General features: G+C 54.6%; 9 protein-coding genes across 9 annotated transcripts; 5 read left to right on the top strand and 4 right to left on the bottom strand.

Moving 5' to 3' along the window:
* Nucleotides 1-1,736: 1,736 nt before the first annotated feature.
* JCM15063_001429 (uncharacterized protein) lies at nt 1,737-6,539 on the bottom strand (the record flags this gene model as incomplete). The annotated part of the gene is made up of 5 exons (XM_076677692.1): nt 1,737-3,737; nt 3,809-4,066; nt 4,141-4,399; nt 4,466-4,709; nt 4,781-6,539. 5 exons carry the CDS (start codon nt 6,537-6,539, stop codon nt 1,737-1,739), a joined length of 4,521 nt encoding a protein of 1,506 aa, XP_076535016.1.
* A 314-nt stretch (nt 6,540-6,853) lies between these two features.
* JCM15063_001428 (uncharacterized protein) lies at nt 6,854-8,737 on the bottom strand (the record flags this gene model as incomplete). The annotated part of the gene is made up of 5 exons (XM_076677691.1): nt 6,854-7,999; nt 8,064-8,146; nt 8,211-8,372; nt 8,438-8,566; nt 8,644-8,737. 5 exons carry the CDS (start codon nt 8,735-8,737, stop codon nt 6,854-6,856), a joined length of 1,614 nt encoding a protein of 537 aa, XP_076535015.1.
* A 522-nt stretch (nt 8,738-9,259) lies between these two features.
* JCM15063_001427 (uncharacterized protein) lies at nt 9,260-10,807 on the top strand (the record flags this gene model as incomplete). The annotated part of the gene is made up of 4 exons (XM_076677690.1): nt 9,260-9,698; nt 9,774-10,001; nt 10,087-10,193; nt 10,256-10,807. 4 exons carry the CDS (start codon nt 9,260-9,262, stop codon nt 10,805-10,807), a joined length of 1,326 nt encoding a protein of 441 aa, XP_076535014.1.
* A 240-nt stretch (nt 10,808-11,047) lies between these two features.
* JCM15063_001426 (cysteine and histidine-rich domain-containing protein) lies at nt 11,048-12,391 on the bottom strand (the record flags this gene model as incomplete). Its single annotated transcript, XM_076677689.1, has 5 exons — nt 11,048-11,326; nt 11,394-11,584; nt 11,655-12,101; nt 12,168-12,219; nt 12,293-12,391. The coding sequence occupies 5 exons, from the start codon at nt 12,389-12,391 to the stop codon at nt 11,048-11,050; spliced, it is 1,068 nt and encodes a 355-aa protein (XP_076535013.1).
* A 213-nt stretch (nt 12,392-12,604) lies between these two features.
* Nucleotides 12,605-13,573, top strand: JCM15063_001425 (uncharacterized protein; the record flags this gene model as incomplete). Its single annotated transcript, XM_076677688.1, has 5 exons — nt 12,605-12,748; nt 12,812-12,941; nt 13,022-13,267; nt 13,333-13,491; nt 13,554-13,573. 5 exons carry the CDS (start codon nt 12,605-12,607, stop codon nt 13,571-13,573), a joined length of 699 nt encoding a protein of 232 aa, XP_076535012.1.
* Nucleotides 13,574-13,810: 237 nt separating this feature from the next.
* On the top strand, nt 13,811-17,436 carry JCM15063_001424 (uncharacterized protein; the record flags this gene model as incomplete). Its single annotated transcript, XM_076677687.1, has 4 exons — nt 13,811-14,018; nt 14,085-15,835; nt 15,912-17,228; nt 17,317-17,436. The coding sequence occupies 4 exons, from the start codon at nt 13,811-13,813 to the stop codon at nt 17,434-17,436; spliced, it is 3,396 nt and encodes a 1,131-aa protein (XP_076535011.1).
* Nucleotides 17,437-17,626: 190 nt separating this feature from the next.
* Nucleotides 17,627-19,823, bottom strand: JCM15063_001423 (uncharacterized protein; the record flags this gene model as incomplete). The annotated part of the gene is made up of 13 exons (XM_076677686.1): nt 17,627-17,659; nt 17,728-17,769; nt 17,879-18,049; nt 18,132-18,395; nt 18,471-18,496; nt 18,564-18,689; nt 18,756-18,817; nt 18,956-18,984; nt 19,055-19,142; nt 19,202-19,281; nt 19,341-19,386; nt 19,449-19,478; nt 19,546-19,823. The coding sequence occupies 13 exons, from the start codon at nt 19,821-19,823 to the stop codon at nt 17,627-17,629; spliced, it is 1,275 nt and encodes a 424-aa protein (XP_076535010.1).
* Nucleotides 19,824-20,004: 181 nt separating this feature from the next.
* JCM15063_001422 (uncharacterized protein) lies at nt 20,005-22,490 on the top strand (the record flags this gene model as incomplete). The annotated part of the gene is made up of 11 exons (XM_076677685.1): nt 20,005-20,371; nt 20,450-20,563; nt 20,637-20,804; nt 20,878-21,012; nt 21,066-21,301; nt 21,369-21,520; nt 21,586-21,674; nt 21,749-21,866; nt 21,955-22,091; nt 22,168-22,356; nt 22,441-22,490. The coding sequence occupies 11 exons, from the start codon at nt 20,005-20,007 to the stop codon at nt 22,488-22,490; spliced, it is 1,755 nt and encodes a 584-aa protein (XP_076535009.1).
* Nucleotides 22,491-22,908: 418 nt separating this feature from the next.
* JCM15063_001421 (Zn(II)2Cys6 transcription factor) lies at nt 22,909-25,997 on the top strand (the record flags this gene model as incomplete). The annotated part of the gene is made up of 14 exons (XM_076677684.1): nt 22,909-23,085; nt 23,165-23,180; nt 23,265-23,277; nt 23,361-23,389; nt 23,459-23,528; nt 23,595-23,784; nt 23,854-23,961; nt 24,030-24,298; nt 24,368-24,500; nt 24,571-25,061; nt 25,125-25,187; nt 25,253-25,368; nt 25,440-25,589; nt 25,696-25,997. The coding sequence occupies 14 exons, from the start codon at nt 22,909-22,911 to the stop codon at nt 25,995-25,997; spliced, it is 2,127 nt and encodes a 708-aa protein (XP_076535008.1).
* Between the last annotated feature and the right edge of the window lie 299 nt (nt 25,998-26,296).

Below are 26,296 nucleotides of genomic sequence, written 5' to 3'. Positions count from 1 at the left end.
AGGTCCTCCTCGGAGCACACCCTGCAATGCACGTCTGCCTCGAAGCAGGTTGTAGGAGTCGTCTCAGCTCGTTGAAGCCTCGCTGTCCATTGCGAGAGCGCAAACGAGAATTCTCGTTGTGGAAACAGAAGGACGTTTCGCACAGTCGCTTATCAGCGCCCCTCGCCAGCTCACATTTCAGCTTTGCACTTGCAACTCGACGCGATCTTACTCACTGGCTCGAGACCTAAAGAGGTCGTGTTCAAAGGACCTTGCCAGCACGGAGACCACACTGGATGAGCTAAGCATGAAGGTAGCTGCATTCAAGCGTGCGCGGGATGCGGAGTCCTCCGGCCCACAATGTCGAAATCGACTACGGGGTGCACCCGCTACATGCCCGAAGTAGGTCGAGTGGCTCGAGCAGTGGCCGAGACCGTTATTCTGTAAAAGCTCCCATCCAATGACGCCCATCGGAAGTTTCTATAGATCCTTATCCACTCGACCTTCCGTCGGGTAGTGGGAGTGCGAAGTCCGAGAGAGATAGACGAGAGAATCCGCGAGCTTGACCTCGCTCGCCACGAGATTGATCAGAGCGCTCCCCGGGCTGGACCCGCTGCCCCTGGCGAGACTCTCTCCGGATTGGTCTGATTCCGCCCAGGGATACCCGTATCAAATGTGATTCTCAAAATACTTGGCAGACCTCTTCTATACGGAAATACAGCCGACAGTGCATGCAGGTGCGCACAAGGAGGACCTAATCGTTGCGTTCCGAAAGCATAACACCGGCAACGCAAGGAAGAACTATCTTCAACATACCGGGGACCGGCTAGCGCAACGGGCTCACAACGAGCAAGAGACGGAGCGCAAGAATCGCTCGAGCCGTCTGAGCACGGTGTGTCCCAATCCTGGCCTAAAATACTTGCCGCTCGGCATTGATGCGCTCATCATGACTTCTGTTGTTCACAGTTGAAGCATCAGAGGACGCAGGCCGTCGAAACTATACCCGGCATTTCTCAGGCCCTGACGAAGGTCGTCGACTAGAAAGCCATGCACTCGTCGGAAGAAACGCAGGTCGTCGACGACAAGAAGTTTTTTAGAGACAGAACGTCGCCAGCGCGAGATCGCTGAACTCAAGAAACGACTCGCAAGTCTCGAGAATGTAGAGCACGGCGCATCGTCCTCGAGCGCGAACAAGAAGGTCAAGCTCGAGAAAGAATTGCTCACTCGGATCAAGAAGGAGAAAGGATCGGGGCCGAGTGCCCCAAAGTCGAAGGACAAAGCGAAAAAACCCGAGGTGCTTGTCTTGTCTAACTAAGATCTCGACTGAAGCTTCGATCGAGCAGCCCCCTTTTCGATACTTGTGCGTTCACTCTTGCACCAAGGTGTACCCTTTCGTGAATGCGCCGTCTATTCTGTTTCTTCTATTACTTTTTAGTACCGACTATTGCTCTCGAGATACCTCCCCAGAATTCACTTTGCTTACATTTTTCCTCTTTTCCCGATCTGTTGTACTTGCTATCGCTCACTGTTTTGCCACTCAATTCGTACTCGCAACTTGGAATAGGATTTTTCTCCACAGCTTGATCCGCTCTCTCGCGCGCACTGTCTCTCTTCTTGTCATTTTTAGATGAGCAGGAGGTATAGTTTGAACAATGCAAAATGATGAACGATCGACGATAAACATAAACAGGATGAAATAGGGGCAAAAGATCAAGAACCGAAAGGGAGTGTCTATGGGTTTAAGATGTTCCCAAAGTCTAAAAGTCGTTCGGAGGCAATGCAGGAACGGGAGGCATGTCACTGAAATTGCGACGCAAGATTGGAGCTTTGAACGAAGCCATCGAATTGCCTCTCGTGAGGTCGCTCAACTTGAACGACGAACATTCACTTGTCGCGATCGTCGTTTGACTCGAAACCGAATCGGAACGATCGAGACCGGAACCAGGTGCGACTCGGACACGACCCGAAGTGTGCGCCAGTTGTGAGAGGGTCGCTTCGCGCGTTTCGAGGGCCGTGATCTTGCTCTTGACCGAGGGCAGGATGGACGTCTTGCGAGCTGGAGGTGGAATCGGTGCGACAGTCGTGCGGAAATCCGATATCGAACGTGTCGAGCGCAAGCTGACGGGAGAAGAGGCGATCGACGCGGAAGCGCGAGCGAGCACCGCCTTGCGAGGTGAAGCTGGAGAGGGCATGGCGGAAGTTCGGGAGACGCGTGAGCTCGACGAGCGAGAGGAAAGAGCGGGTGAAGCATTTGAAGGAGTAGGCACGGTCTCGCTGTCGGATGACGCCGATGGTCCTTCGGTAACGTCGAGCTCGGGCAGCTGCGCTTCGGAGACAGAATGACGGAGCGAGCGTGTGGACGAGCTCTTCCGAATCACGTTCGACGATCGCTTCAAGGACGAAGAAGACGGCTGTTTCGTCAAGCCGGAAGTTGATGGCGACCGCTTGGACGGACTGGAGAGGCCATCGGTTCCGCGTGACGAAGAGGGCCTGTGCGGAAGCGGGCGTGCAGCGCGAGAGGGAGGAGGCATCGCTTCGTGGTCATCGCGGAGTGCCGAATCGAAATGAAGTGGCGAAACCGGGGCGAGTTCGACGTGAGCCTTGATCGGCGAGTTGGGCGTCGCGAACCCAAAGCTCTCGGAACGACCCTTGGCCGGCGAGCGCGGAGAAGGAGCCAAGTCAACGCTGCGCTGAGACTTGACCGGAGACAGGGCGCGCGACCGCACGGCCGGGGATCTCGTTACGACGGGTTCAGCGGCGAGTCCAGGGCGCTCTGACCAACGCGGCGAGGCAGGTGGTTTCGACAGTCGAGAAACGGGTCGTTCCATGTCTTCGCCTTCGTCATCGCTGAAGCGAGACTGCATGAACGTGTCCAGTTCGTCGTCCGACTCTCCGAGATACGCGAGGTCTTCCGGCGAGCGATAATTGTCTCCCTCACCCTCGTCCTCGTCGTCATACACGGCGATGTTGTCCGGAACCTCGTCAAGATCGTCGAGCTGGATCCCGAGCCCGTCTGCAGCGTACGTTTCGTTGCGGAGGATCGAGCCCGAATCGTCATAGACCTGCTGCCCACCGCCGCCGTAGTAACGCTCGGCTTGATAAGTGTACTCTTCGGGATCCGCTACGGTCGACGGGCTCAATTGAGGTTGAGGGCTCAAACCCGAACGACGCGCTGTAGCCGAGGCAATCGCAGTCGAGATGCATTGAAGCGACATCTGGTGCTGTAACTGACGCTCCTTGGCACGATCGACCAAGACCTGACCCCGAGCAGCTGATGGCGGGGCCATCGGAGCTACCGAGAGTGGTGCGGTCGCAGCACGTGACATGGGTGTTCCAGACTGAGGTGTTCCTCCTCTTTCGAGGTCGTCGGTTCGTAGAGAATTGAGCGAAGCGATACGCGAGAGCGCCGGCGCACCAAGTCTGCTCGGACCTCGGCCACCATTCAGGTCCGAGAGGTGAAACGAGTCGACACTCGCCATTCGAGCGATTGGACCGGTGCGAGGTTGCTGCTTTGCTCGTAAAGAGTCGACCCTTCCAGCCTTGAGGTTGGTGCTCCAGCTGCGATTCAGTGGGCGGCTCGATTGATCGGGTAGAGGAGATGCGCCGAGGTGACCCGGAGGAGGATCGAGCGAGACAAAGTTGACGATCCTGACCGGGATGTCGCAACTGACGTCGGCAGAGAGAGATCCTCCGACCGAGACTTTGACCGAGTAGGTCACCTCGAGATGTCGGCCTCGAGAAATGCTGAGTGCGTCCGGCTACAGAAGCAGGAAAGGGCCGAGATCAGTCCAATGTTCACTCGTCAGGAAAAGACGATAACGACACGTACAGGAACCTGAAGAGAATGCGAGAAATCGGACGCTTCGCCAGCTTCGACTCCCATCCAACTTCCTTTCGCAGTGACACCTTTGCTACCCTTCTTGCCCATCTCGAGGGTCGTCTCGCAAATCTTTTTGCGAGTCGACTGAGTCTGGCAGGACTCTCCGTCCGTCTCTGCATTCGCCTCGCGGGCAGACTCGGCACTCGAATGAGATCGAGGTCGGAAGATGGTCGTCGTGCGTACCAGCGCGAGCGTGAGCGTCTTGATCTAATTCAACCCACTCTCCCTCTAGGATCAGTCACATCGCTTCAATTTCGCTTCTAACGAGCGCTGAGACTGACCTTTTTGCTCGACTCGTTCTCGACACGAACATCGACATAACACCGTTGCCCTGCGACCCAAGTTCCACGGTGCATTCTAGCTGACAAGTTGACCTTGCCACTGCCACCCATGAACAGACCTTTCGACGCTTCGGCAAACAGCGGTTTGACCGCCGGCGCGAGCACGATCGCTGGGTTGAAGAACGGGTAGATCTCGACGTGTCGGTAGAAATGCGCGATCGAGCGGTTCGTGCCGTTCTTTGACTTGAGCTTGATCGATCTGTAATTGAGACACAAGAGTCATCAGGATTGCATCGTTCCGGACATGAGACTGGAAAAGACGTACGCGATGGCAATGTAGCGTACGACCCCTTGTTTGCCCTTCCATCCACCCTTTGCACCTTTTCCAATTGGGATCACCATTTTGAAAGGGACGCTGTGTTGGCCCACTCGTGCTTGACGGAAGCCCTCCTCGTCGACTTCACTTTCGCAGCAAGGTAACGGCAACGAATTGCCTTTCGAGTCATCGACCGACGCGATCGAGTTGGCGTGATGGAAAAAGATGTGGCGCGCATCTTGCGACGTCAGCTCTGAGAATCGTTGGTTTCGAGAAATGGTCAGAACATGAAACACAAAGCGAGAGAGAGAGATGAGGTCTCACCTTCGAATCCAACCACTCTGACTTTCGGTCTCCCGACCCAAACTTCGCCTTCACGATCTTTCGGCTTTCGCACTTTGACTTCGAGTCGACCTTTGAGGACTCCGCCTTCGACGACAAGAGGGGTTTCGAGCATGAGGTCGAGTTCGACTCGAGCTTTGCTCGCGCTCTTGCCCTGTTCGAGAATGAGGGGTACCGTCGGAACTGCCGACACACTGGTACCTGCTCTCGAAGGCGCTCCTGGTCGAGTCGAAGAAGTGAACGCGGTCGAAGCCGAGGAAGGTGTCGGGGATCCAGCGATGCTCCCGAGGGTCACGACCCCGTTTCGACCCGAAGGCTGCAACAATCGGGTGAGCTCGCGACTACGTCGAGTTGGGTTCGCGCCCGAGGTCAACAAAGTCGATTGTCGATTCAAAGCGGCAGGTCGTCCTCCTGGACCCGAGAGTGGGACGTTCGAAGATACCGAGATGACCGTGCCACGATCATCTTCGTCGTCGTCTTCGGCAGCATCGATGTGAGTCTGGCCCGGAGCGGTGCCCGAGGAAATCGCAAACGTTCCTCCCGTGTGTGCAAGTTCAAGCCCGGGTTGAGCCGAGATCGACGCTTCGTCCCTCAGGTTGACGCTGTACGACCTCGAACGTGGGACCGGTCTCCTCGCATTTTCGGCATCTGCCAGTTGTTTCATCTCGTGCGCCGAGAGGGATCGAGACCTCGTGCGCAACACCGGCCGTTCCGATACCAGGTCGCGTTCGCGTTCGCGAGGTCGGCCTTCCGATTGACGCAACTTGCGCCGTTCCTCCTCGAGCAATCGTTTCTGTTCCTCGAGTTGACGTTCGAGACGGCGTCGGTGCAAGCCCCCGGCGCTGCTCGGGACACTCTCGACGGGACTGTGCGAGCCAGGTAGGTCGAGCTGGTCCTCGTTGTACGAGGCGTACTGTTGTTGCGGCGAGAAGAACGGAGGTTGTTGAGGTTCTTGCAATGTGTACATCTGCCCAAGCTCGACCATCGATTGGGGCCGCGCGAGCGATTGGCGCTGGCGTTCACGCTCTTGGAGGAATGCAGGCAGTCGGGAGGGGCGCGCAGGCTGAACGACGGGTGGCTGGGATCGCTCATCAGCATCATCAACAAGTCGAGGCATCGGGCGATGGTACGATTGGCGCGATTGATGCGATTGGTGCGAGTGTTGCGAGCGAGACGAGTGGGCGGATTCTGACGGTTCCGAAGGAGGGTACGGGCGCGAGGTTTCGGCGCGCATGCCTGGCGCATGATGTTCGTACGATCGCTGTACTCGCTCTTTCGTGGGCGAATGGACACGAGGTTTCGACTGCAATTGCGGTGGGATCTCGGCGTGCGAGTGGAAGCTCGGATATGCGCCCGATTCAGTCGACGACGGGAGAGACGAGAGCGAAGCGGGCGAGAATGGCAACGACGCCGACGAGTGACCCGAAGTCGAGCCTCCGGACGAGGTGTCAAAGTCGGACAGCGGGGACAAGTTCTCGTGCGGGTGCAGGTACATCTGACCTTTTGCGGGCGCGAGCACTTCGGGCGTCCCGACTGCGATCCGTACCCGCCTCTGGCTGTTGCTCGACAATTCGGACTCTTGACGGATCATTGGATGCTGCCGCGAGAGGCCAGCGTCGTATGAGACCGAGTGGTGCAAGGTGCGCCGCGGAGTGAATGTTGAACGACCTTCGCCCGCCGGTGATACGCAGTCGAACGAGATGCCCAGCCCCGACATGGACCGTTCACTCCCACTGACCATCCTAGTCGTAATGCTGCTGTCGTGCGTGCGAGCTGGACCGAGGAGAGACGGACTGGAGAGAGCGACGAAAGAGAGGGAGAACGACGAGAGAGCGCGGCTCGAGGTGATGTCTACTGAACCGGAGCTTCAGGTGCTGTGGGCAAGAGTGGCAGAGAGTCGAGACTGTAGGTGTAGATGTCACAGTTCGAGAACGAATCGATCGCGGTGCCGCGCCCGGCGCGAGCGATCTGCGTCACTCAACATTTGTTTGTTCTCATCTGAACCGCTCTCTCGACCGCTCGAGTTGCCCAATCCATGTACTGCGTATGATCGACCTACGTTCCAAACTCGTCGTTCGCTCTCTGGGCCAAACTGCGCGCGAGTCTCTCGTCCTGCACGAGCCGCTCCCGCGCAAGCTTGTTCTCCTCCTCGACGAGCCTTCGTCCCAATGCCTCGTCTTCCTGCTCTCTCCTGATCCGTTCCTGTTCCTCTTCCTCTCGCAACCGCTTGACAAACTCCTCGTCACGCCGCTCCCTTTCCTCCCGTTCCCGTTCTTGCTCTTGCAACTTTCTAATATACTCCTCGTCCTGTTTCATCGCGAGTTCCCGTTCGAGTCGCACACGTTCCAACTCTGCCTGCTCCTGTTCATACGCAAATTGTGCATCGAGTCGTTCCTGTTCGATACGTTGAGCTTTCGCGAGTCGAGCCGATTCGATCCGGGCGAGTTTGTGAGCTTCCGCGACCCGAGCTCGTTCGATCCGAGCGGCTTCTTCTTCTTCTCGTTCACGCTCTCGTTGAGCAACGAGATCTGATTCAGAGGGGCCTGTCGCAGAGGACACGGTTGCAAAAGATTCACGAATGTGGTTCGATGCGGTCGAAACAGTAGATTGCGGTCGAGGAGGGATCGGAGGCGGGACCTGCAGGGTCACTGTTGCCGAAGATGTTGATAACGCCGACAAAGGTCGCTCGTACAGTGAGCGACCGTCCTGAGACGGAGATTGATATACGGGTTGGGTCGCACGATCGGGAACAGACAGAGACGAGCTGGGGCGGTGCTCGTAAGGTGTTTTGTACTGAGGAGACGGACTTCGAGAAGGATGCTGAAACGGTGATGTAGACAGGCGAGAGGGGGAGCTCGTCAGACGCGCGGGGCCTTCCGGGTAGGGACGCAAATGGCCGATCCCGTGGGATCCCATTCCTGATGTCTCGACGACCGAGCTCGTACTGGCAAGCGGTGTAGGAGGATCGGGATCTCCAGGAAATGGCAACAGTCCGTTCGCGTCGGGCTCGAGAACCGATCGGACGTAGTAGTTGCGGTCGGAGTCATCGTTTGTTGAGATCGAGAGACTCGAGAAAGTCGTAGCGAGCTCGTCGGGTCTCGTGCTTGAATTATTGCGTGAGTTGCGACCTTGAACAGGCAGCAGAGAAGCGGGTAAGAGCTTTGAAGGGTGTCGTTGCAACTCGGCCAACTTTGGGCCCACCTGTCGAAACAGTAACCAATTCGTCTTCAGCTTCGGCTTTGCTTCCAAGAGAAGGAAGACTTACGGGAACATTGGCAGGATAGAATGTCATCTCGACATACGCTTCGCCGGCGTACTTTCCTTCCGGCGTCCGGAATTCAATCCACTCTGTGTACATCTCGTCAACAGATTGTTCGATCCGCATGCTAAGATATATGCAACAAGCGCGTACCATCGAATTCTTGCCAGCTCTTGCCATCTGCGACAACACTCGCACTTGCAATCGATTCGTCCTGGGTTGCGCCTCTTGTTCCGCGCGACATGAGGGTCAGAGTCAACATCTGATCAGCTTCTTGATCGTCGTATACCCGGAACCTGAATTCTTCGTCCCAAACTTTGGCGTTCAGTCAGCCAAGGAGTGATCTATGTGCACCTGGCCAACAGGTACGCGGTGCTCACATGGATGTTGGCCCCCTTGAGGATCTGTCCGAGTCGTGCCCGAGTTTTCAGAGTCATCTTGATCTGTCGTCTCGGATCCGAGCCTCGCAACGACGAAAGGATCGCCTCGTTCAATCGAAATGTGTTGGCCTGACACATAGTCCGGCGAAGGTCAGTGTCTGTAACTTCGGAAATACCTACACAGGGGGCGAGAATGATGGACCAACCTTTCAGGATGACCAAGATCAAGAGTCCGAGTTCTGTCCTCCGAACGCGAGATCGAGAGCGGGTCGAGGGAGTTGGTGACGGCGACGGGTTCATTGCTTCCAGGGCGGTGCTACAATCGGTCAACAGCTTCGGCCGGCCCGTACACGCGCTATCCTGGTGCGAATCGGTCGAGGACGAGAGCGACCAGTATGCACAGCGCGAGATGGATAGAAGCGAATGATGAGACGTGTGAGCCGGAGCCGCGATCCGGAGGAGGCGGTGCTCGTCGGGTCTAAATTTCTCGTCATTACTGTAATTCCTCACCGGCGTTGCAGATTCGCAAGTGCTAGGTATCGCCCTGATATTCTCCTATTCTCCGAGCTCGAATGTGCCATACCTCGTGGAGGTCTCCGGAAAGAGGAACCTCTCCCGAAGAGAGTTCAGAAAGCCACCAAAGGTTATCTAATTAGATCGGCCACTCGACCTTTTTTGGTCGGCTTTTCGACATTCTTTGGTCGGGTTCTCGAAATTCTTTGGTCGGCTCCTCGACCTAATTTGGTCGGTCACACCCGATAGTCCCGGGATGCAAACGCGACCTCTTCGTCGCTCTCGCCTCTGTTTCACCCTATCAATTCAATGCCGAAGCGACGCAAGTTCATCGAACAGGATCTTTCCGACCTCGACTATGGGCCGATTTACAACGATCCACCACCAAAGTTCAACGAACAGGATCTTTCCGACCTTTCCGACCTCGACTATGGGCCGATTTACAACGATCCACCGCAGCCTGTTGTTTCCTTGCCACGAAGGCGTGTTCGACGTCGCGTCGCAGCGCGACGGTCCACAGGTCAGCCAGGACCTTTGACAGAGTCAGCAGCACGCCCTGCTGGAGTGATCTCTTCGATTCCTGCTGCTGTCCTTCAAACACCAGACGCCGATGGCGACCCTTCCAACGCGCCTGCTCCCTTGGCTTCCTCCTCGTCCAGTGGACCTGGACGCGCCTCAGATAGCGCTGACCTGACCCGCTCATCGGAAGTCACGCCGTCGTCACCCAAGCGAACGCGACTTACCGCTGGTACGCCCCTTTGCTATACACGCGTTGCGTCGCTATAGGCAGCTTCGATTCTCATTTCTGCCCCTTCTCTTGCAGCAGTGGACGCTGAACAAGCGCTCGATGAAGTCTCGGGCGCAAGTACCGCCAACGATCATGGACAAGAACAACTCGCGTTGGACAATGACATTGCCGAGCCGGCAGAGTCGAACTCGGAGCAACGAAACACGGACGCGAACGGAAAGGAGGCAAAGCGAAGGGGACGCAACACGAAGGGCTTTGCAATGTCCTCTTTCAAGTCCGCCCGCGAGTTCAGAGAAACGTTCAGTGAGTCACGACCAATTGCTCGATTACCCATGAGGCCCAAAGAACTCATTGGGAGATCGATTTCTTTTTTCCTTTTCCCCCGTAGCTGATCAGGACAAGACCGACGCAATGCTGGAAGGCGTACAATACGTCACCGATCGAACAGCTCGTACTCGGATTTTCCGACGCGGACTTCCGCAACTGCAGAAAGATGTGAGCTAGATCCGCCTACTCGTTCTCTCTTGTCTTTTCACAACTGACTCTTTGCGCAACAGGCTGCGAGGCTCGCTCAACGTACGGGCCGGGCTGTGATGTTATTCGTTGGAGCGCCCGACGACACGGATGTTATCCCCGGAATCCCTAACGACATCGTTTACTCTTCGCCGAACATGCGACATGAAGACGAACCCGAGGCGCAAGCGCTCGCAAACGAGCTCGAGAAGACATGGTTGCAAGGTATGAAAACGGTCAACGAGGCGAGATTCGTTTCAGCGATTGAAGATATGGAGCGGGCCGAGGAGTCTCTCGCACAAGAACAGGAGGAGCGTTTCGCAGCTGAGGAAGCGTTCGCAGAGTATCAAGAGCGAGTGCAAGAGCGATTGAGGGTAGTGCAAGAGCGAGAGAGGGTACTGCTTGAAAAGTTGAGAGTGCGTCAAGAGAAGAAGCGACTCCGAGCTGAAAAGAAGGAGAGGAAACGAGCTCGAAAGCTACTGGAAGCAGGCGAAACAAAGGAAGAAAGAAAGGCACGCAGGAAGACGGAGAAGGAGGCGGCGGCGGCTGCCGCTAACGCTGCTCGATACGACGAAGACGAGGAGCAATTGCAATAGAATGAATGTTTTCCTTTTTCTTTCTTTTCTTCTTTTCCACTTTCGATAGAAACCCTATGAGAGCCTGCGCCAGAGGCAGCTGTGAGACTTGATTCTTTCCTCAGAAAGCGAGTTGTTGTTGCCGGATGGAAATGTCTCAGCGAGACGGGCTCAGATTCTTCGCTAAAAGTATGAGAACCACGGACTTACATCAAAAGTTCTACTGTACTAAAATGCAGATAGCCTTGTTATGCTCAATCTTCACCGTCTCGAACCTCGGTTCGTCTCGTCTAGCACTGCCTCTTTCGCCCCACACGTACCCCTACCACCTCCCGCCGAGAACGCCAACTGCGGTACGAACCCACTAGGCGAAGTAGGTTTCGCCACCGAAGGCCAACTGGTCGAATCTTGCTTGATCAACACGACCTCACATTTCGTACCCAGGACTTTGTACGTCGATTCGCTCGGTACGATCGGACCGAACAATTCGATCGACTTTTCGAACCGTTTGTTGTTGGGCAACTTCAGGTCGATACTCATCTGTAAAAAAATGTCTCTAGTCAGTACAAGTTTCGTTACGAGAGGAGGAATTTTTCGAGAGGCGTACGGTTTCGGATTCAAACGAGATGAGCGATTTTGACGCGTCACATTGTTTCGCAAAGATCGATACGATGACTTGTTTCGGAGTTTGGTAGTGATCCATGCGACATTCGACTCGTTCCTCTTCTTCTTCTCCTTGTGAAGCTGTTTTCGGACCGACAAACATGTGCCGACCAGTTCGACACCCTTCAATGTTGACTAAGACAGAAAGAGGGTCGGGGATCAGGGTAGGCAGAGTCGGAGAATGAAGAGTAGAAGTTTGGCTTACGGAACTCGTCGAAATCGAGAACTCTACGTTTGCAACAACTCATGCCTTTCGACCCTTCGTGGAAAATGGGAACTCCAGGGTGGTACTGACATTCGTCAGCCGTTCGATCCATGTCGGACCCTTGGTACGATTTCCCACAACTCTTGCGTTTGCACGTCATGCCCTCGACGAGCGGGATCTCGGGATCGTCTTGGAGTTCGACGTACGGAGTCGATTGAGGTTTCGGGGGAGCTTTCAACGAGGTTGATCGTGACGAGGTTGCAGCTGGTGTGGGTGCCACAGTCTGAGGAGCAATACCGTACGTCTCGGTCGTCCCGTTCGTCGTGGTCGCGGTCGCAGTCACAGTTGAAGAGGAAGGAGCAGGTCGCGAAGGCTGTGCAGGTTCGTGGGAATGAGTCCCGGAAGCACAAGGCTCGAATTTGACAAAGTCATCGAAGTCGGTCGTAGCTGTCACGAGATGGTGGTCAGGGACGGGTATGGGATGGAGAGAGGGAGAAGAAAGGCACGATGTACGTTTGTTGGTCGAGCTGCAGCAGGACCAACTTTTGAGTCCTTCGTGAAACACCTAATTACGCGTTCATTCTGTGTCAGGGAAGACGGAAAGTGGTGTACAGAGAGGGAGAGAGAGAGAGACGAACGGGGTGACCGGGATGGAACGAGCATGCGGCCGTGTCGTTCACGAGCGGATCGAATTGTTTGCCGCATCCGTTACGGGTGCATTTGATCGTCGTCGACATTTGCTCGAGGTCAGGATCTACGAGAGAGAGAGCCGGTGAACAGAGAATGTTCGGACAGAATCTCTCGTCTCGATCATTCGCTCGCCTTGATCTCCCATCTCGAACGCTCTCGGTTTCTCGCCCGACCCAGGACTAGATTCAAGCCCACAGCAAAGCTTGATCATCCCGGTTTCAGCTCGAACCAGCAACTACAAGAACCCCTGATTCGCTCAAATGGCATCTCGAGGCGGTCGCGGCGGAGGACGAGGCGGAGGCAGGGGCGGAGGCGCATCAGGGAAACCACAACCTCCGATCGGTAACCTGGCATGGGCCGACATCATCTCGACGTCAAAGGAAGGCACCGACATTATGTATCCTGTGCGCGATTGCCTCTCTCTTCGAGTATGATATGAGCTGATATCTCGGACTTGTACACGACAGGCTATGGAGACGCCAGATACCGCCGAACCCGATGCCCGCGAATCCAAAATTGCAAAACTGTACAACACCATGATTCAAGAACGCAAATTCTCGGCATTCTGGATCGACGCTCCCACGAAACAGTCTACAGGTACGAGCGACGTTTGAGATCTTTTCTGTAGAGTGACGAGACAAGAAGCTGACGATTGTTTCCTCCTTGAGCGCTTTCAGATATTGAGCGGTGGTCGGATCGATTCAAGCCAGCAACGCAAACGGCGGGTCAAGCTGCGACGAGGTTGCAAATCGTGCACGAGTTGCGACAGTACGATCGAGACTTGCATCCTCCGGCCGTGTTCGACCATGTCGTCTCCAAGAAGCGCACGCGTACAACCTCGAGTGCTCAGCGCAAACGTCAAGCAATCAAATCGGGACTTCTCGAAGGCGCAGACGACGTCAGTCTCTTATGTTTCGGACCTCGTGAGCGACAGTGTGAGCTGATGGATCCTACGCAAAACGACAGGATGGAGTACTCGATCTCGAAGGTGCAGGATCCGATTCCGACAGTCACAACGAAGACGACGGAGTTGAAGACCTCGAAGACGAGGACGACGAGGACAACGACTATGAGGCCGAATACTTTGACAACGGCGAGGACGACGACAACGATGCGCTTGGAGGTGGTGGAGGAGGCGGCGGAGACGGTAAGCCTTGCTCTCCGCGCGCACGATTTCGCATTACTCACCCGGACTGATTTGCGATACAGAGGGAGAAACTTTCGATTAAATTATGTTGTAATAGTTACCAATCTACATTCGAGAAAAAGCCGAGTGGTGAGACGAGAGACCAGGGAGAATGGTGACGACCGTGCGAAGCGCGCGCCGGACCGGTTTGTTGTTTTTGAGGCAGAGAGATCTATCGCGCATTCACTCGTCCGGCTGCTTCGAATACCGACACGTCTCGATCGATTACAATCGGACTGCAGTGCAGGGATAGTACACGACACGACACGACCTTGCAGCAATGGAGGTTCCGCTGACGATGTCGCCTCGAAGGCCGCCGAGTCCGAAGCCTGCGCCGAGCGAGTCGATGCTCTTGATTGCGCTCACCCCAGCCCCGAGCCGCACAGACAACCATCAAGCAGGTCGGGCTACTCCAAGCATTGCATCTCCTGCGCTGAATAAAGCGAAGAGAGAGCGTCTCGGCGCAATGTTGAACGATGCAAACACTCGTCAGGCTCTCTCTCTTTCTCGTACTCCTTGGTGATACCGCAGCTCATAAAGAAAGCATTCTCCAGCTCGGTTCGGCAAACGATCTCACCTGCTGATTGACCAGCTCACTCCATCGTTGAGGGCGGTTACAACCACACCTTTGATCCCGACGTACTCGTCTCTCTCGCCTGCTCGGTCTCCATTCAGACCTGTGCATGCATACGACAACACTCCCGTGAGAGTCGCAGAGACCCCAGCAACGAAAGCGTTCAGATGCTTTTCGCCCGCGACCCCGCTCGTTCGGACACATTCGAGTTACGAACCGGACGAACTGACCGACTGCGACGCCGACTTTTCCACCTGGGACGACGACGACATCTCGTTCACTAGGCCTCCGCCACAGCAGGATTTACTCGCACAACAAGACGTTGTCGAGGCGAATCAGCCGGAGCAGACGACAAAGTTCGAGGACGAAGGCAGTACCGCATCAGAGACAGAACTTGAAGACGAGCTCGAGGTCAGGTCAGAATCTGAGGGTGAACTCGCCGTCCCCGATTGCGCCAGTGAGGAAGTGGCAGTTCCGGGAAATGAAATCGAAACAGCAGCTCCATTCGCGCAAGAACCCGCGGTGATTCGCCCTTCAACACCCGATTTGCAGGCATCCGCCCTCAGCAATAATCATCCTTCACCGTTGTTCACGGCCTCGCCTAGTCCTGCCGAGAATCGTCAGGTTGCTCCACCGCAGCTTGGTACCTCGGTCACACCCACGAGGAGCGCCATCGTCCCTTCCGCATCACAGCCACTTCAGCGATCCACGCAAACCCTCATGCACGAGGTCCCTGCCGCCCGTCGCCAAATGAGCAAATCGTCCGCGCCTGCTGGGCTCAGCTCGAAACGCTCACTCGACAGTCTCGATCAAGACTCCCGATGCAAGCTAACCGAGCCGACAGAAGCACGGACGATCTGTGCAGGACGAAACCAAGCCACTTTGGATTTGTCCACGAGTTGCGCGCAACCTACAGCTCGGATCGCTGCTGCTGTTCCACCACCTCCCTCTTCTTCTTCGGCTGCATCCAGGACCCGCACGATCAGCGATTCGCGCTTGTCAACGATCGACGAAACATTGCACCCAGCGCGACCTGCTTCGGCAATGTCGTCGTTTCCGTCGTCGAAACTGTCCTCGTCAAAACTGTCCTCGTCCTTGCCCCCTTCTTCGACATCTACAAGGCCCGCAACAGCCAGCACGCTGATGAGGCCGCCGACTTCGACCATCCCGAGGCCAAAGACCTTGTTAGCTCGATCCGGGATCAAACCTCCGGGAACAACGATGCCGACAACAAAGACTTTACCTGCGACGGCCTCCCGACTCGCAGCTCCTTCGTCTATTCCCACGACCAAGAATTCTTTGGCTGTGACTGCTTCCAAGTCGACCCGAGCACTCGCGACGCCTTTGACGAGTCGAACAACGGCTGCGGCTTCTGCCAACCGTACAGCTCTGCAGTCCGACAAGTCAGCTCGGCAAGCACTCCCTAGTCTCGCAAAGACCACTTCAGCTCCCTCAGTACTCGCTTCCTCAACTTCCTCCTCTTCCTCAGCGACGACGACAACACATACAAGTCGCGCCCATACTGCTCCGCCTGTACCTGCACCTGTGGTTCGTTCGGCACGACCTGCGAACCTCGTCCGATCGATCCCCGAATCGACCGCAGCCTCGTTTACCGCGCCAAACAAGCTTTCGTCGCAATCTGTACCATCCACTGTGACGGGTGAAGTGGTCAGGATCAGTTCGCCTCTCAAGCGGAGGTCTCAGAATCCTGCCATCAGACCTACGAACAACGTAAGCGAGAACCCTTTGTCGTGCCTTTGCCCAAGACGTACTGCTTGAGCTAACCTATCTTGATACACTTTTGCAGCAAATTGAGCCTGAGATTGCTGCTCCGCTGCCAAATTCCCCTGTTCGCGACGGTCGCTCGACACCACCACCTCGTTCACCTCGTGTTCGGAAACACCCCAATGCTTCATGTTCTTCTCCACTCCCGAGTCCACGACGCGTGCCGCTTACTGTAGCGTCAAACCTACAAGAGACGCCCGCAACAGCTTTGTCACTACCTGCAGATCAACTCGAATCGAGTGACACCCTTGTCAAAAATCACATCTTTGCTTCGAATTCGACTCGGACCTCTGCGTCGGTACCTTCGATCACGACTACGATTCCAATCAGATCTTCTCGACCGATCAGGAAAACTCGAACGACGACTGTTCAACCCGAAGAAGAAACGCAAAGACCGGCGGTGCCAGTTGTGCCCGTCAAGAGGGTTACGAGGAGGACAGCGGCAGCAGCTGCTGCAGCCGCGGCTGCAATCCCAGCAACTACTGTTGCGAACTCTTCGACGTTGTCGAGCGTATCGACCTCGGGGACTGCTACGACGACCAGAACTGCTCGCCTCGTGCCGAGATCTTCGAGAAGACCTCCTGTCGTCACCAAAGTTCCCGAAACGATCGAAACAGTGACAGACGGAACCCGTGATGCAGAGAACGATTCTCGAGAGTCTGAACCTACCGTCGCGAATCCTTCCACTGCCTCCTCATCGATACTCGCTCTCTTCGTCACTCGGCCAGCTCCAGTGTTGACTCAGGAAGAACTGAACCGGTTGACTCAACGCAATACGAAGAAGAATCAACAAGTTGTCAACAAACTCAAAATCGAAACCGTCTTCTTGTCCGAGAACCGACCTCCTTCACCGACGAGCAAGATTCGGAAATCGTTTGGTGCGAACGGGACAACGGCCGAAGATGAAGAACAGAGGAAGAAGGACAAGATTGAGGTTGGGAGAGAGAGTCGGGAATTGAGAGCGGCGAAACGGAGACGAGCTTTGAGAAGTTCTACTGATGGAACCGAATTGGAAACGATCCAATCGGAACTCTCGCAAATTTCAACCGCAACCGCGGAAGAGGATGTGACCAAGGTGGACTCGGTTTCGATGATCGAACTTCATTACCGAGCACCAGGAGACGAGGAACAGTTCATGACTCCGATGAAACCGACTTTGAAGAAGAAGAACAACTTGACAAAGATCACGACAGGACAAGGTCGAGACGATTCTCGAGTTGAACGGAAATCGGTTAGATGGCATAAAGCTCTCGTGTTTGAAGCGACGAAGGAAACTTCAAACTCGTCTTCTACCTCTTCCTCTGCCTCTTCAGTAGCGGCGTCAAACAGTATCATCAAGGTAAGAACCCTTTCGATATCCCTTTTTTTCGAAACTCGATTCGTAGGGACGAGAAACTGAACCCGCCCTTGACCTGTTCGTGAAACAGACGAAACTTTTAGACCAGTGGGGCAATTCGACCGAAACTTCAAGCAATCATGTCAAACCTACACCAGTTGTCATTTGCAAACGCGTCTTCAAGGATGACGAGGAACATCCAGAACACTGAAGGAAATCCGGAATCTGCCTTTTGTTTCTTTCTAGACTGACTTTCGTTTTCGCCTTCTATTTATGTCAAGAGTCATCGCGAATAGTGTTGAACACCTTATCATATCGATACACCATGTCTACTACCCCGAATCTGTTGTAGCTATAAGACGGCTTCTGAGCCCTTGGGAAAACTCTTGCTTTTATCTAAGCTAGTATCGCATAGTCTCAATGATCCCGTCGATCTGTGCGCGACATTGAGTATGTCAGCTATCGAACCTCGGGCCTGCAGAGATCGAGCGAAATGACCGACGATGCGGATTTGGTCCGGAATCATGAATTTCTCATAAGCGAGCTATTGGGAGCAACCACGACCATCGAAATGGTTGAATCAGCTCAAGAAGAAACAGGGCAAACCGGTATCGTCGTGACTATGGGGAAATGCGAGAGAGAGACAGACTCACGCCAAATGGAGTATCCCATCCAGTCAATCGTTTGACGGGAGCTTCGAGGTTCAGGAAACATCGCTGTTGGATCTCGGCCGCAAGTTCACTACCGATCCCTCCTGACAACGGAGCTTCGTGTACGACGATACATCTACCCGTCTTGTTGACGCTCTTGACGACTGTCTCGATCTTTTGTTTTGCAAAACGTCATGGAGCAAAGGTCAGGTTTCGCAGAGAATTACGAGACAAGGGAAAAAGGAACAGAACGGACATCGTATGGCATGATCGTTCTCAGATCGATCAGCTCGACGCTGAGACCCCTCAGATCATTCGGTACGAGGTGTTCGAGATCTTCGGATGGGTGTTTCAAGCGGTGCAATGCCGATTCGATCGTGTACAACGGTGGACCGTACGACACGATCGTCAGGTCTTTCCCTTCTTGCAGAACCTCGGCTTGCGACAAGGGTAATTCGTAGTCGTCGATCGGGACTTGCTCGATCGACGACCGGTACAGGATCTTCGGTTCAAGGAATAGCTACATACATACGTGGACAGATTAGCTGCTCGAACTCGAGCGGTAGAGACTGGACATGATGACATTCGAACGTACGACAGGATTCGGATCGCGGATCGCGGCTGAGGATTCGAAGCAGGATTGATTAGAGACGATTCCACTCCGAATTGAGCAGGAGCGTATACTGACACAAAAGCAGACCTTTCGCTTGGATCGGAGACCGAGGCACAACGACTTTGAGTCCCGATGCTTGCAGAAAGTAGGCTTCTGGGGATTGAGAATGGTACAGTCCTCCATGCCCGACAGCAGAACAAGCTGTCATCACGTTTGAGTAAGTGGCGGAGCTCAGAAGGACAAGGCGCAGATATCTCGAGGACGCACGACTTCGGAAAGTGAGAGATCCGGCGTTGAACTGGCCGCCTGAACGATAGCGATACTTTGCTCTGCAAAACGTAGATCGCTGTGAGTGTTGACCGTTCAGCTAGAGCTAGACTCGGGGAAACCTGGTGCGCACGCTCTGTAGACGATCATGTCAGTGGTGCGCAGACTTATTCAGGGAGATCAAAAGATAATGCACGTACTCGTTAACCATCTGGTCGAAAGCTGGGAACTGCCGATCACACATCCAATATCAGTGAGCGTGTCTCTGTAGGATACCGCCGACGAGGAGATGTGCGTACGATATAATCGGCAAACTGCATCTCTGCGACGGCAGTGTGACCCATCGCGGCCATGCCCACTCCGAATCCTGCGATGCCCTGCTCGGTGCTGTCCGAGGCATGTCGTTTGAGCATTGTCATGCGACCAGACCATCGCGCGATACGTACAGGGGGGTGTTGAAAACGCGCTCGGGCCCGAAAGAGTCTGCGAGTCCCATTGTGCACCGAAACACTCCGCCAAAGAATACCTGGATAACAGACAGTGAGCTTGCGTGAGCTAATCCTGCAATGTGGTGAGATGACTGACATCTTCCCCAAAAACAACCGAGGTGGGATCCTTGACGAGGGTCGTGCTGGCGGAACGGACAGAAGTTAGCCGATCGACGCGAGAGGACCTGATCGCTGCGAGACGCACTGCAACGCGGATCTGATCGCCTGGTACATGCTAGAGAGCGGAGCTCGTGGATAAGTCTGTAAGTCGTGAACAGGGGGGAAATGAGTATCAGGCTCACTTCATCTTTTCTGTCGGCTTGCCGCCGTCGTCCTCGCCCCTCAGATCCGACTCTTTGAGTTCGCGGTCGCGGGCTGGCTCCTCGCAAAAGCCAACCGAAACCTGGGCTTCATCGCGCCAGAGAAGTCCCGGAGTCCACAGCGCGTCGTGGCGGGTGGTCTTGAGCAGCGCAGAGTTGGCGACGGTCGGTGCGGGCGGTGCGACGATCCGAGAGTTGGCCGGCGCAGTGCGAGGGGTGGAGGTCGATACGAGTCGCTTCTGTAGCAGAGATTTGAGCATGCTGAACCGTCTGAGAGAGGTGCGAGGCAGGCGAGCAGCTTGGAGGAGGAAACAATTCTCAAGGCATGCTGTGCGCGTTCACCGAGATGCGCGCATGTGGGGGAATGTGGGGGAGGGGATCTCGGCAATCCCTGGTCCGCTCACTCTCTCCTCTCGTGTCCGTTCGCTCAGCTGAAGCAGCATGCCGTACGATCAAGCGACCGGAATTCACACCTCGCCTTCGCCCCCTGTCAAGCTGCCTGATCACCCGCTCTCAATCTACGACTTCTTATTCCCCGAAGGCCGTTCTCACGACAATGCTCGGCCCTGGCTGATCGAATCCGGCTCTGATCTCCAGTACACGCGCAAGCAGGCTCACGATCGTACTCTCGACCTCGCCAAAGCATTTCATCGGCGCAACGCTCGTGAACAAACCTGCACGGTCGTCTTTGCGCCAAACCTTGTCGACTACGGGCCCTGCCTGTGGGCTAACTTCCGCAACGGCGCAATCGTGTCGTGTGCAAACCCGTCGTACAATGGCAGCGAACTCGCGTACCAGCTCAAGACCGGTGAGCTTGTCTTGATGGCCCGCTTTTTGGTGTGGAGACAAGGCTATCCCGGCTGATCACTCAGTCTCGAGGCAATAGTGAATGCACACTACCCCGTCGAGCTTCTCCTGTGCGATCCGGACTCGATCGTCGAGGCCGTCAAGGCGTGCGAGCAGGCAGGCTTCGACTCGCGCATCATCGTCCTCATGCGCTGTTAGATTCTCCCTCTTCCATTCAGCCTTGGTCGGCAGTCTTGCTCATCAGTGTTCGCAAATGCTCGTTGTAGCGGGAGACAGCGCAAACGAGCTCGCAAAAGGCTTTCCCACTCTGGACGATATCGTCGCCGAAGCGAAACAGGACGAGCTTCCAGCTCGAGTCACGCTCTCGAACGCCGAAGCTCGCACGAAATTGGCATTCTTGTCCTTCTCATCGGGAACGACAGGTTTACCCAAGGGTGAGCGATGGGTTTTCACCGATTGAAACCCCTTCAACCACGGAGCTAATCGCTTCGATGTGCTGGTCAAAAGCGGTCGAGATTCCCCACTATGCTGTGATCGCGAATGTTCTACAGATGTCGCAGCACTGGAACGCGACGATAGACTTTCAAAGCTACGATCCGACAACGAAAAAGGGCGACGTCGTGCTCGCCTGTTTACCATTTTGTGCGTGATCCTCCTCACACCGAATGTTGCGGATCCCTGACTTCAAGCACCAGATCACATCTACGGTCTCGTCGTTGTACTGCATGGATCCCTTTACCTCGACCTACCTCTCGTCGTGCTGTCCAAGTTTTCGCTCCCGGCCTTCTGCGACGCAATCGCGCGATTCCGCATCTCGCTGCTCTTTGTGGTCCCTCCAATGATCGTCATGCTCGTCAAGCAGGACGTTTCGCAGTACGACCTCAAATGTGTCCGCCTCGTCATGACCGGCGCCGCCCCTTTAACCGAAGAGGCAAGTTTTGCGCCGAAACCGTTTCGTGCTCGCGCTCGGACTGATCGTAACATGCGCTCGATCGCAGACCCTTCATGCGTTCCTCGAGAAATTTCCTCATGCGGTATGCGGTCAGGGATACGGGATGACCGAGACGAGCACAGTCGTAAGCGTGTTTGACGCGAGCTGGAAAGGCGGGTTCCCAGCTGCTTCTGCAGGAATGCTCGCACCCAACATCGAGTGAGTCCCACCAATGTACCAACCGGAGTCTTTGAGACGAATTCAAAGGTCTTGCCGATCGACAGAGCCAAAATTGTGTCTCCAGAAGGCAAACTGCTTGGACCGAACGAGATTGGTGAACTGTGGTCTCGTTCGCCCTCAAACGCGCTTGGCTGTTCGTGTCCCTCTCTTCGCAAACTTCTACCAATTCGTGTCTCTTGGGTCTGATCCAACATTGAGCCCATCCAGATCTTGGCAACAAGAAAGCAACAGAGGAGACTTTTGATCAGGATCGGTTTGTGCATACCGGCGACGAATGCAAGATTGACGAACACGGATTACTCTATGTTGTCGATAGGATCAAAGAGTTGAGTGGTTTTTGTCTATTTTGCGAATGCATGCGTGGTGATGATAGGGTTTCTTGGGCACTCACTCTTTTTGCGACGTTGGTCTAGGCTTATCAAATCTTCCGGGTACCAAGTCCCGCCTGCAGAGCTGGAAGGACACCTCCTGTCTCATCCCGACGTGCAGGACGTTGCCATCATTGGCATCCCGGACGAGAAACGAGGTGAAGCGCCGAAAGGTCAGTCTAGTTCGACGCCTTCAAGCTTTGGCCTTTTGACGCTTAACTGATCCTTTCATCTTTCCTTTTCCGATCGACGTAACAGCGTATGTTGTCCCTTCAGCTAAATGGCTTTCTGGATCATCAAACTCGCAACATCGTCGAGAACAAGAATTGATCGACTCGCTCAAGAAGTTTGTCGCCGATCACAAGATCAAGTACAAGCATCTCAGTCAAGTCGAACTGATCGATGCCATTCCGAAAACTCCTTCTGGCAAACTCTTGCGAAAAGATCGTAAGCTCTGAAACTTCTAAGCTCGAGAATTAGTTGCTGAGATGCAAGAGACTAATCTGGGTTTCCTCGATTTTGATGGAAAAGTCCGGGTCAAACACGCACAATCAGTCAAAGACAAAAAAGCGAAATTGTAGAAGGGCACTTCGAAGGTGCTACTTTCAGAACAAGGATGTCGGGCACTCTGCTGCTGTCCCGTCAGAGACTTGACGAGTCAGATCTTCTGTACATGTACATTACTTGCGACATTCATTTAAGCTTATTAGCCTCTCTCCGGTTGTTGTTGGTCTGATGTCGGTGCAATGAGAACTACGGTACTCAAACAGGGAGTTTCGAGCGCTCGCGATGGAATCAACCCAGGCAATAACAACAGAGTAAATTCTCGAATCTCTATGAGGGTGCTTCGTGCCCAGGTAGTATATCAAGTACGCTCGTGTGAAAGAGTTCTTGCACAAACGAGGCGGTTTAGAGAAAAACAAATGAGAGGCGGAGATTGAGTTTATCTCCATCGGAAGTCCATCGCCCACTTTTCCCGCTTCACCACCTCGGCTAGCGATGGACGCGTCTGACTCGGCTACGCCCTCCGCGGGCGTCGGAGACGACGGAGATTTCGAGTTCGCGCCACCTGCGCCCGTCGCGAGCTCGTCACGCAAGAAGGGCAACACGAAACGCGGCGCCAGCGTATTAGGCGGCGAGGACGACGATGACAACAAGAAGAAGCGGAACCGCAAAGTGAATCCCTCTCGCCTAGCTTCCTTTTGAGCAATCCGTCCGAACGTGCAAGGCTGATCTGTTTCGTGTTGCCGTTGAGCCGGTTACCTGCGCCCGTGAGTGTCATGCGGCGAGCGATCGGTCATTCCGGCGCGTGAATCTTTTGTACTAATCTCTCTATCGCTCGTCGCGCTTTGCAGAATGCCGCCGACGGTACGTTTCTCATACTCTCTCGATGGCGCTTTGAAATTACCGAGGGATGCTGATGCGCTTGAGCGCGATCGATAATTATCCAGGAAACTCAAATGCGACCGCGGATATCCCTGTTGGTCCTTTGCGTCGCAGATTTCTGCAGGCGGTTCTTGAGAACTGATCGTATGCTTCACTCTTGTAGGTGGCGCATGTCGAGATCGCCAAGAAGGGCATTTGTGCGAATGGGAAGGAGCAATTCGCTTGCCCCAGCCGTTCGTCCCGTCTCGCTCATACGCCTGAGGGCTGCAGCTGATCTCGAGCTCGAGGATATACGACAGGCACTTGACTCGAGATGCCGAAGCGGCAGAGCTTCGTGGCCAGCTCGACCGCTTTGAAACGCTCTTAGGCGCGCTGACATCAGGCAACCCAATCACGATCTCCGCTGAAGCTGCTGCGAGAGCTGCTGATCCTGCCTCGCACTCCAACGTCCCAAATCCTAACGTATCGCAGACCCCGAGTCATCTTGCAGTCAGCCTGACTCTCGCGTTTCAGTCTCGACTCATGCATAGTTCCTGATCATAGCGTCATCTCGAGCAGGCAAACTCTTCGACCGCGAAAGTTGCAAACTCGACTGCTCGTGCTCAACTCCTTGCTCATGCCCAATCTGTTGGGCATCTCGTCGGCTTGTTGCCCTCGAGGAGAGAGGTGAGCCAAATTCATACTGGACTTGGGTTATCACATCAGGCTGAATCTCGCAAGACCTCATGATATAGCTTGATATCCTAGTCACGCGCTTCCTCACCTCCGAGATCAACTTCTTACCCGTCACCCACGTGCCGTCATTCCAGGAGCGCTACAACGCGTTCAGTCACAGCACTGCGAGCGAAGACCCCTTCCTCCTCGCTTTCCTTTTCTCGATTGTCAGCTATGAGATGGGGTGGCAGATCACAGACTCGGAAATGTCCAAGAATGCAGGGATCCAGAAGGAAGGAGCGATGAAGCGCTTGTACGAAGCTGCCAGTGAAGTCTTGCGGATGGCCGGGTGAGTCGACAAGCTATCCTCGAATGTCAACCCACCCAAACTGATGCTTGAAAGAAACCTCGTGAATAGTCATCTCGAATCTCCCAACCTTGACGTCGTTCGCACTTTGATCGTTCTCTATCATTCGGCTGTTCAGCAACTCGACGGACGTGCCAGTTTCGTCCTGACCCAAGCAATCCAAGTCGCTCAGACTCTCGGTCTCGTATGTAATCTTCTCGTGTCTCTCTATGGCGCTCGGAGCTGACCCCTCGTTCTCGCTTCGGTCCGGACAGAACCGAGACCCCAAACGAGTTGGAATCACGAATCCGATCGACATGGAAGAACGACGTCGCCTGTGGTACATCCTAGTCGCATTCGATTCGCTCGAACGCCCGGCTCGGCTTTCGACGATCTCTTCGGAAGAGTACGATACCGAATTCCCCGCGAGCGCGTTCGATCATGAGATCACCGATGCGGGCGTCAAAACACGACCCTTCCCGACATTCACACCTGCTCTTTACCTCGAGCTCATTCAGAACATCGGCAACTACAACAACCTCATCGTTCAGTCTTTCTTTGCGATCAAACCGAAAGAGCCCATCACCTGGGCAAAGATCGCCGAATCGAACGACGGACTCGACCGCTTAAAAGCTTCCTTCCCGCCTCTCTCGTGGAAGAATGGCTTGGTCGAACCGCTCACGGAGGAGAATTTTGCTTCCGATCGCTTTCGTGTTCTCGCGCACACTATGCTTTTGAAGCTTGACATTCAGGTCAACAAGCCTTTGTAAGTACTTATCCTGTATCCTTCGATCCAGAATATTATTGACTGGATTCAATCCCGTGACAGCTTGACCCGCGGTTACGTTGACCCGAGGTTCGCTCAAGGTCGCAACCGCGTCCTCGACTCTGCGTACGTTTTTTTGGCTTTTGGCCTGTCTCCGTCCATCCGGCGGCTCATTCCTTGGGCATTCACAGCCATCAATTGCTCGGGATCTGGCTCGCGTACCCCGACCAGAGCCAAGTCTCGCGACTTTGGCAACTCACCTTTCACGGCCTCAACGCTTTGTGCATCATCGTGCTGGATTTGTACCGTATGTCTGTTCCTACGCAGAAAACCTACGCAACCCGGAGCTGACACCCAGTACTCGTTTGAATTTATTAGAGGATCCCAAGGGTCCCCGTTCAGACTCTCATCGCAAATTCCTCGCCATGTCGTCGGGTCGCCTCGATCGCCCCGAATTCAAGTCCAAAATCTCTCAAGAAGTGACGCGGATCGTGTCGATCCTGGCCAAACACTTCAACGTCGTGCCTGGTCAGTTTCAGGCCGATTCTTGCTCCGTTCCGTCTTCCTCGAGTTGTTCTGTCCTGGTCCCGATGTTACCATCCGGAAATTTACGATATTTACGCTCCTGCAACAGCTGCATACGTGCCTCCTGAAACCCCTCTCGATCTGAACGAGAAGTTCACGGTCACTTCGCTACCCCGCCCACTTACGCAAGATGTGCACAAACACGTCGGATCCAGTTTGACCGACGCCGAAACTGACGACGTCGAGCTCGTGACTCTCTGGCACGAAATGGTCTCGACATTCCCGTCGATGTACGCAGTACCGGATCGAACGGAATGGCACGAATTGTGCAAGAAAGACAACAGGTGGAACACGGGGATCGACCTCGTCTCACACGCAACGGAAGCGATCGACCTGGAAGACGACGAATAAAAACCCCAACTCCTGTGCAAGACGGGTTCCGCTTGAGAACAAAAGGAATCAAACGAATCGTGTACCTTTCTTTTTTCCTTCTGTTGTTACATGCCCTCCTATGTGCAAACATTCTCATTGTTTCTGCAATACATGCTGTTTTTCACTGCAAAAACTCCTATGCGTCACTCGAGAGTGATACACAATGAAAGGCTTCGTTTGTTTTTGCGATCCTCTTCGCCTTCTCTCGGTCGGGTCCTATTCGACCGCAACTGAAAAGGGTTTCTCTCTCGTGGGCGTCACAAGAGGGTCTAATGATT

The sequence above is a fragment of the Sporobolomyces koalae genome (assembly GCF_050403365.1).
Source record: "Sporobolomyces koalae JCM15063 DNA, S_koalae_JCM15063T_v1_ctg10, whole genome shotgun sequence".
NCBI classification, from domain to species: Eukaryota; Fungi; Basidiomycota; class Microbotryomycetes; order Sporidiobolales; family Sporidiobolaceae; genus Sporobolomyces; species Sporobolomyces koalae.
The sequence above is the reverse complement of the archived record's forward strand: the minus strand, read 5'-3'. Positions and strand labels throughout refer to the sequence as shown.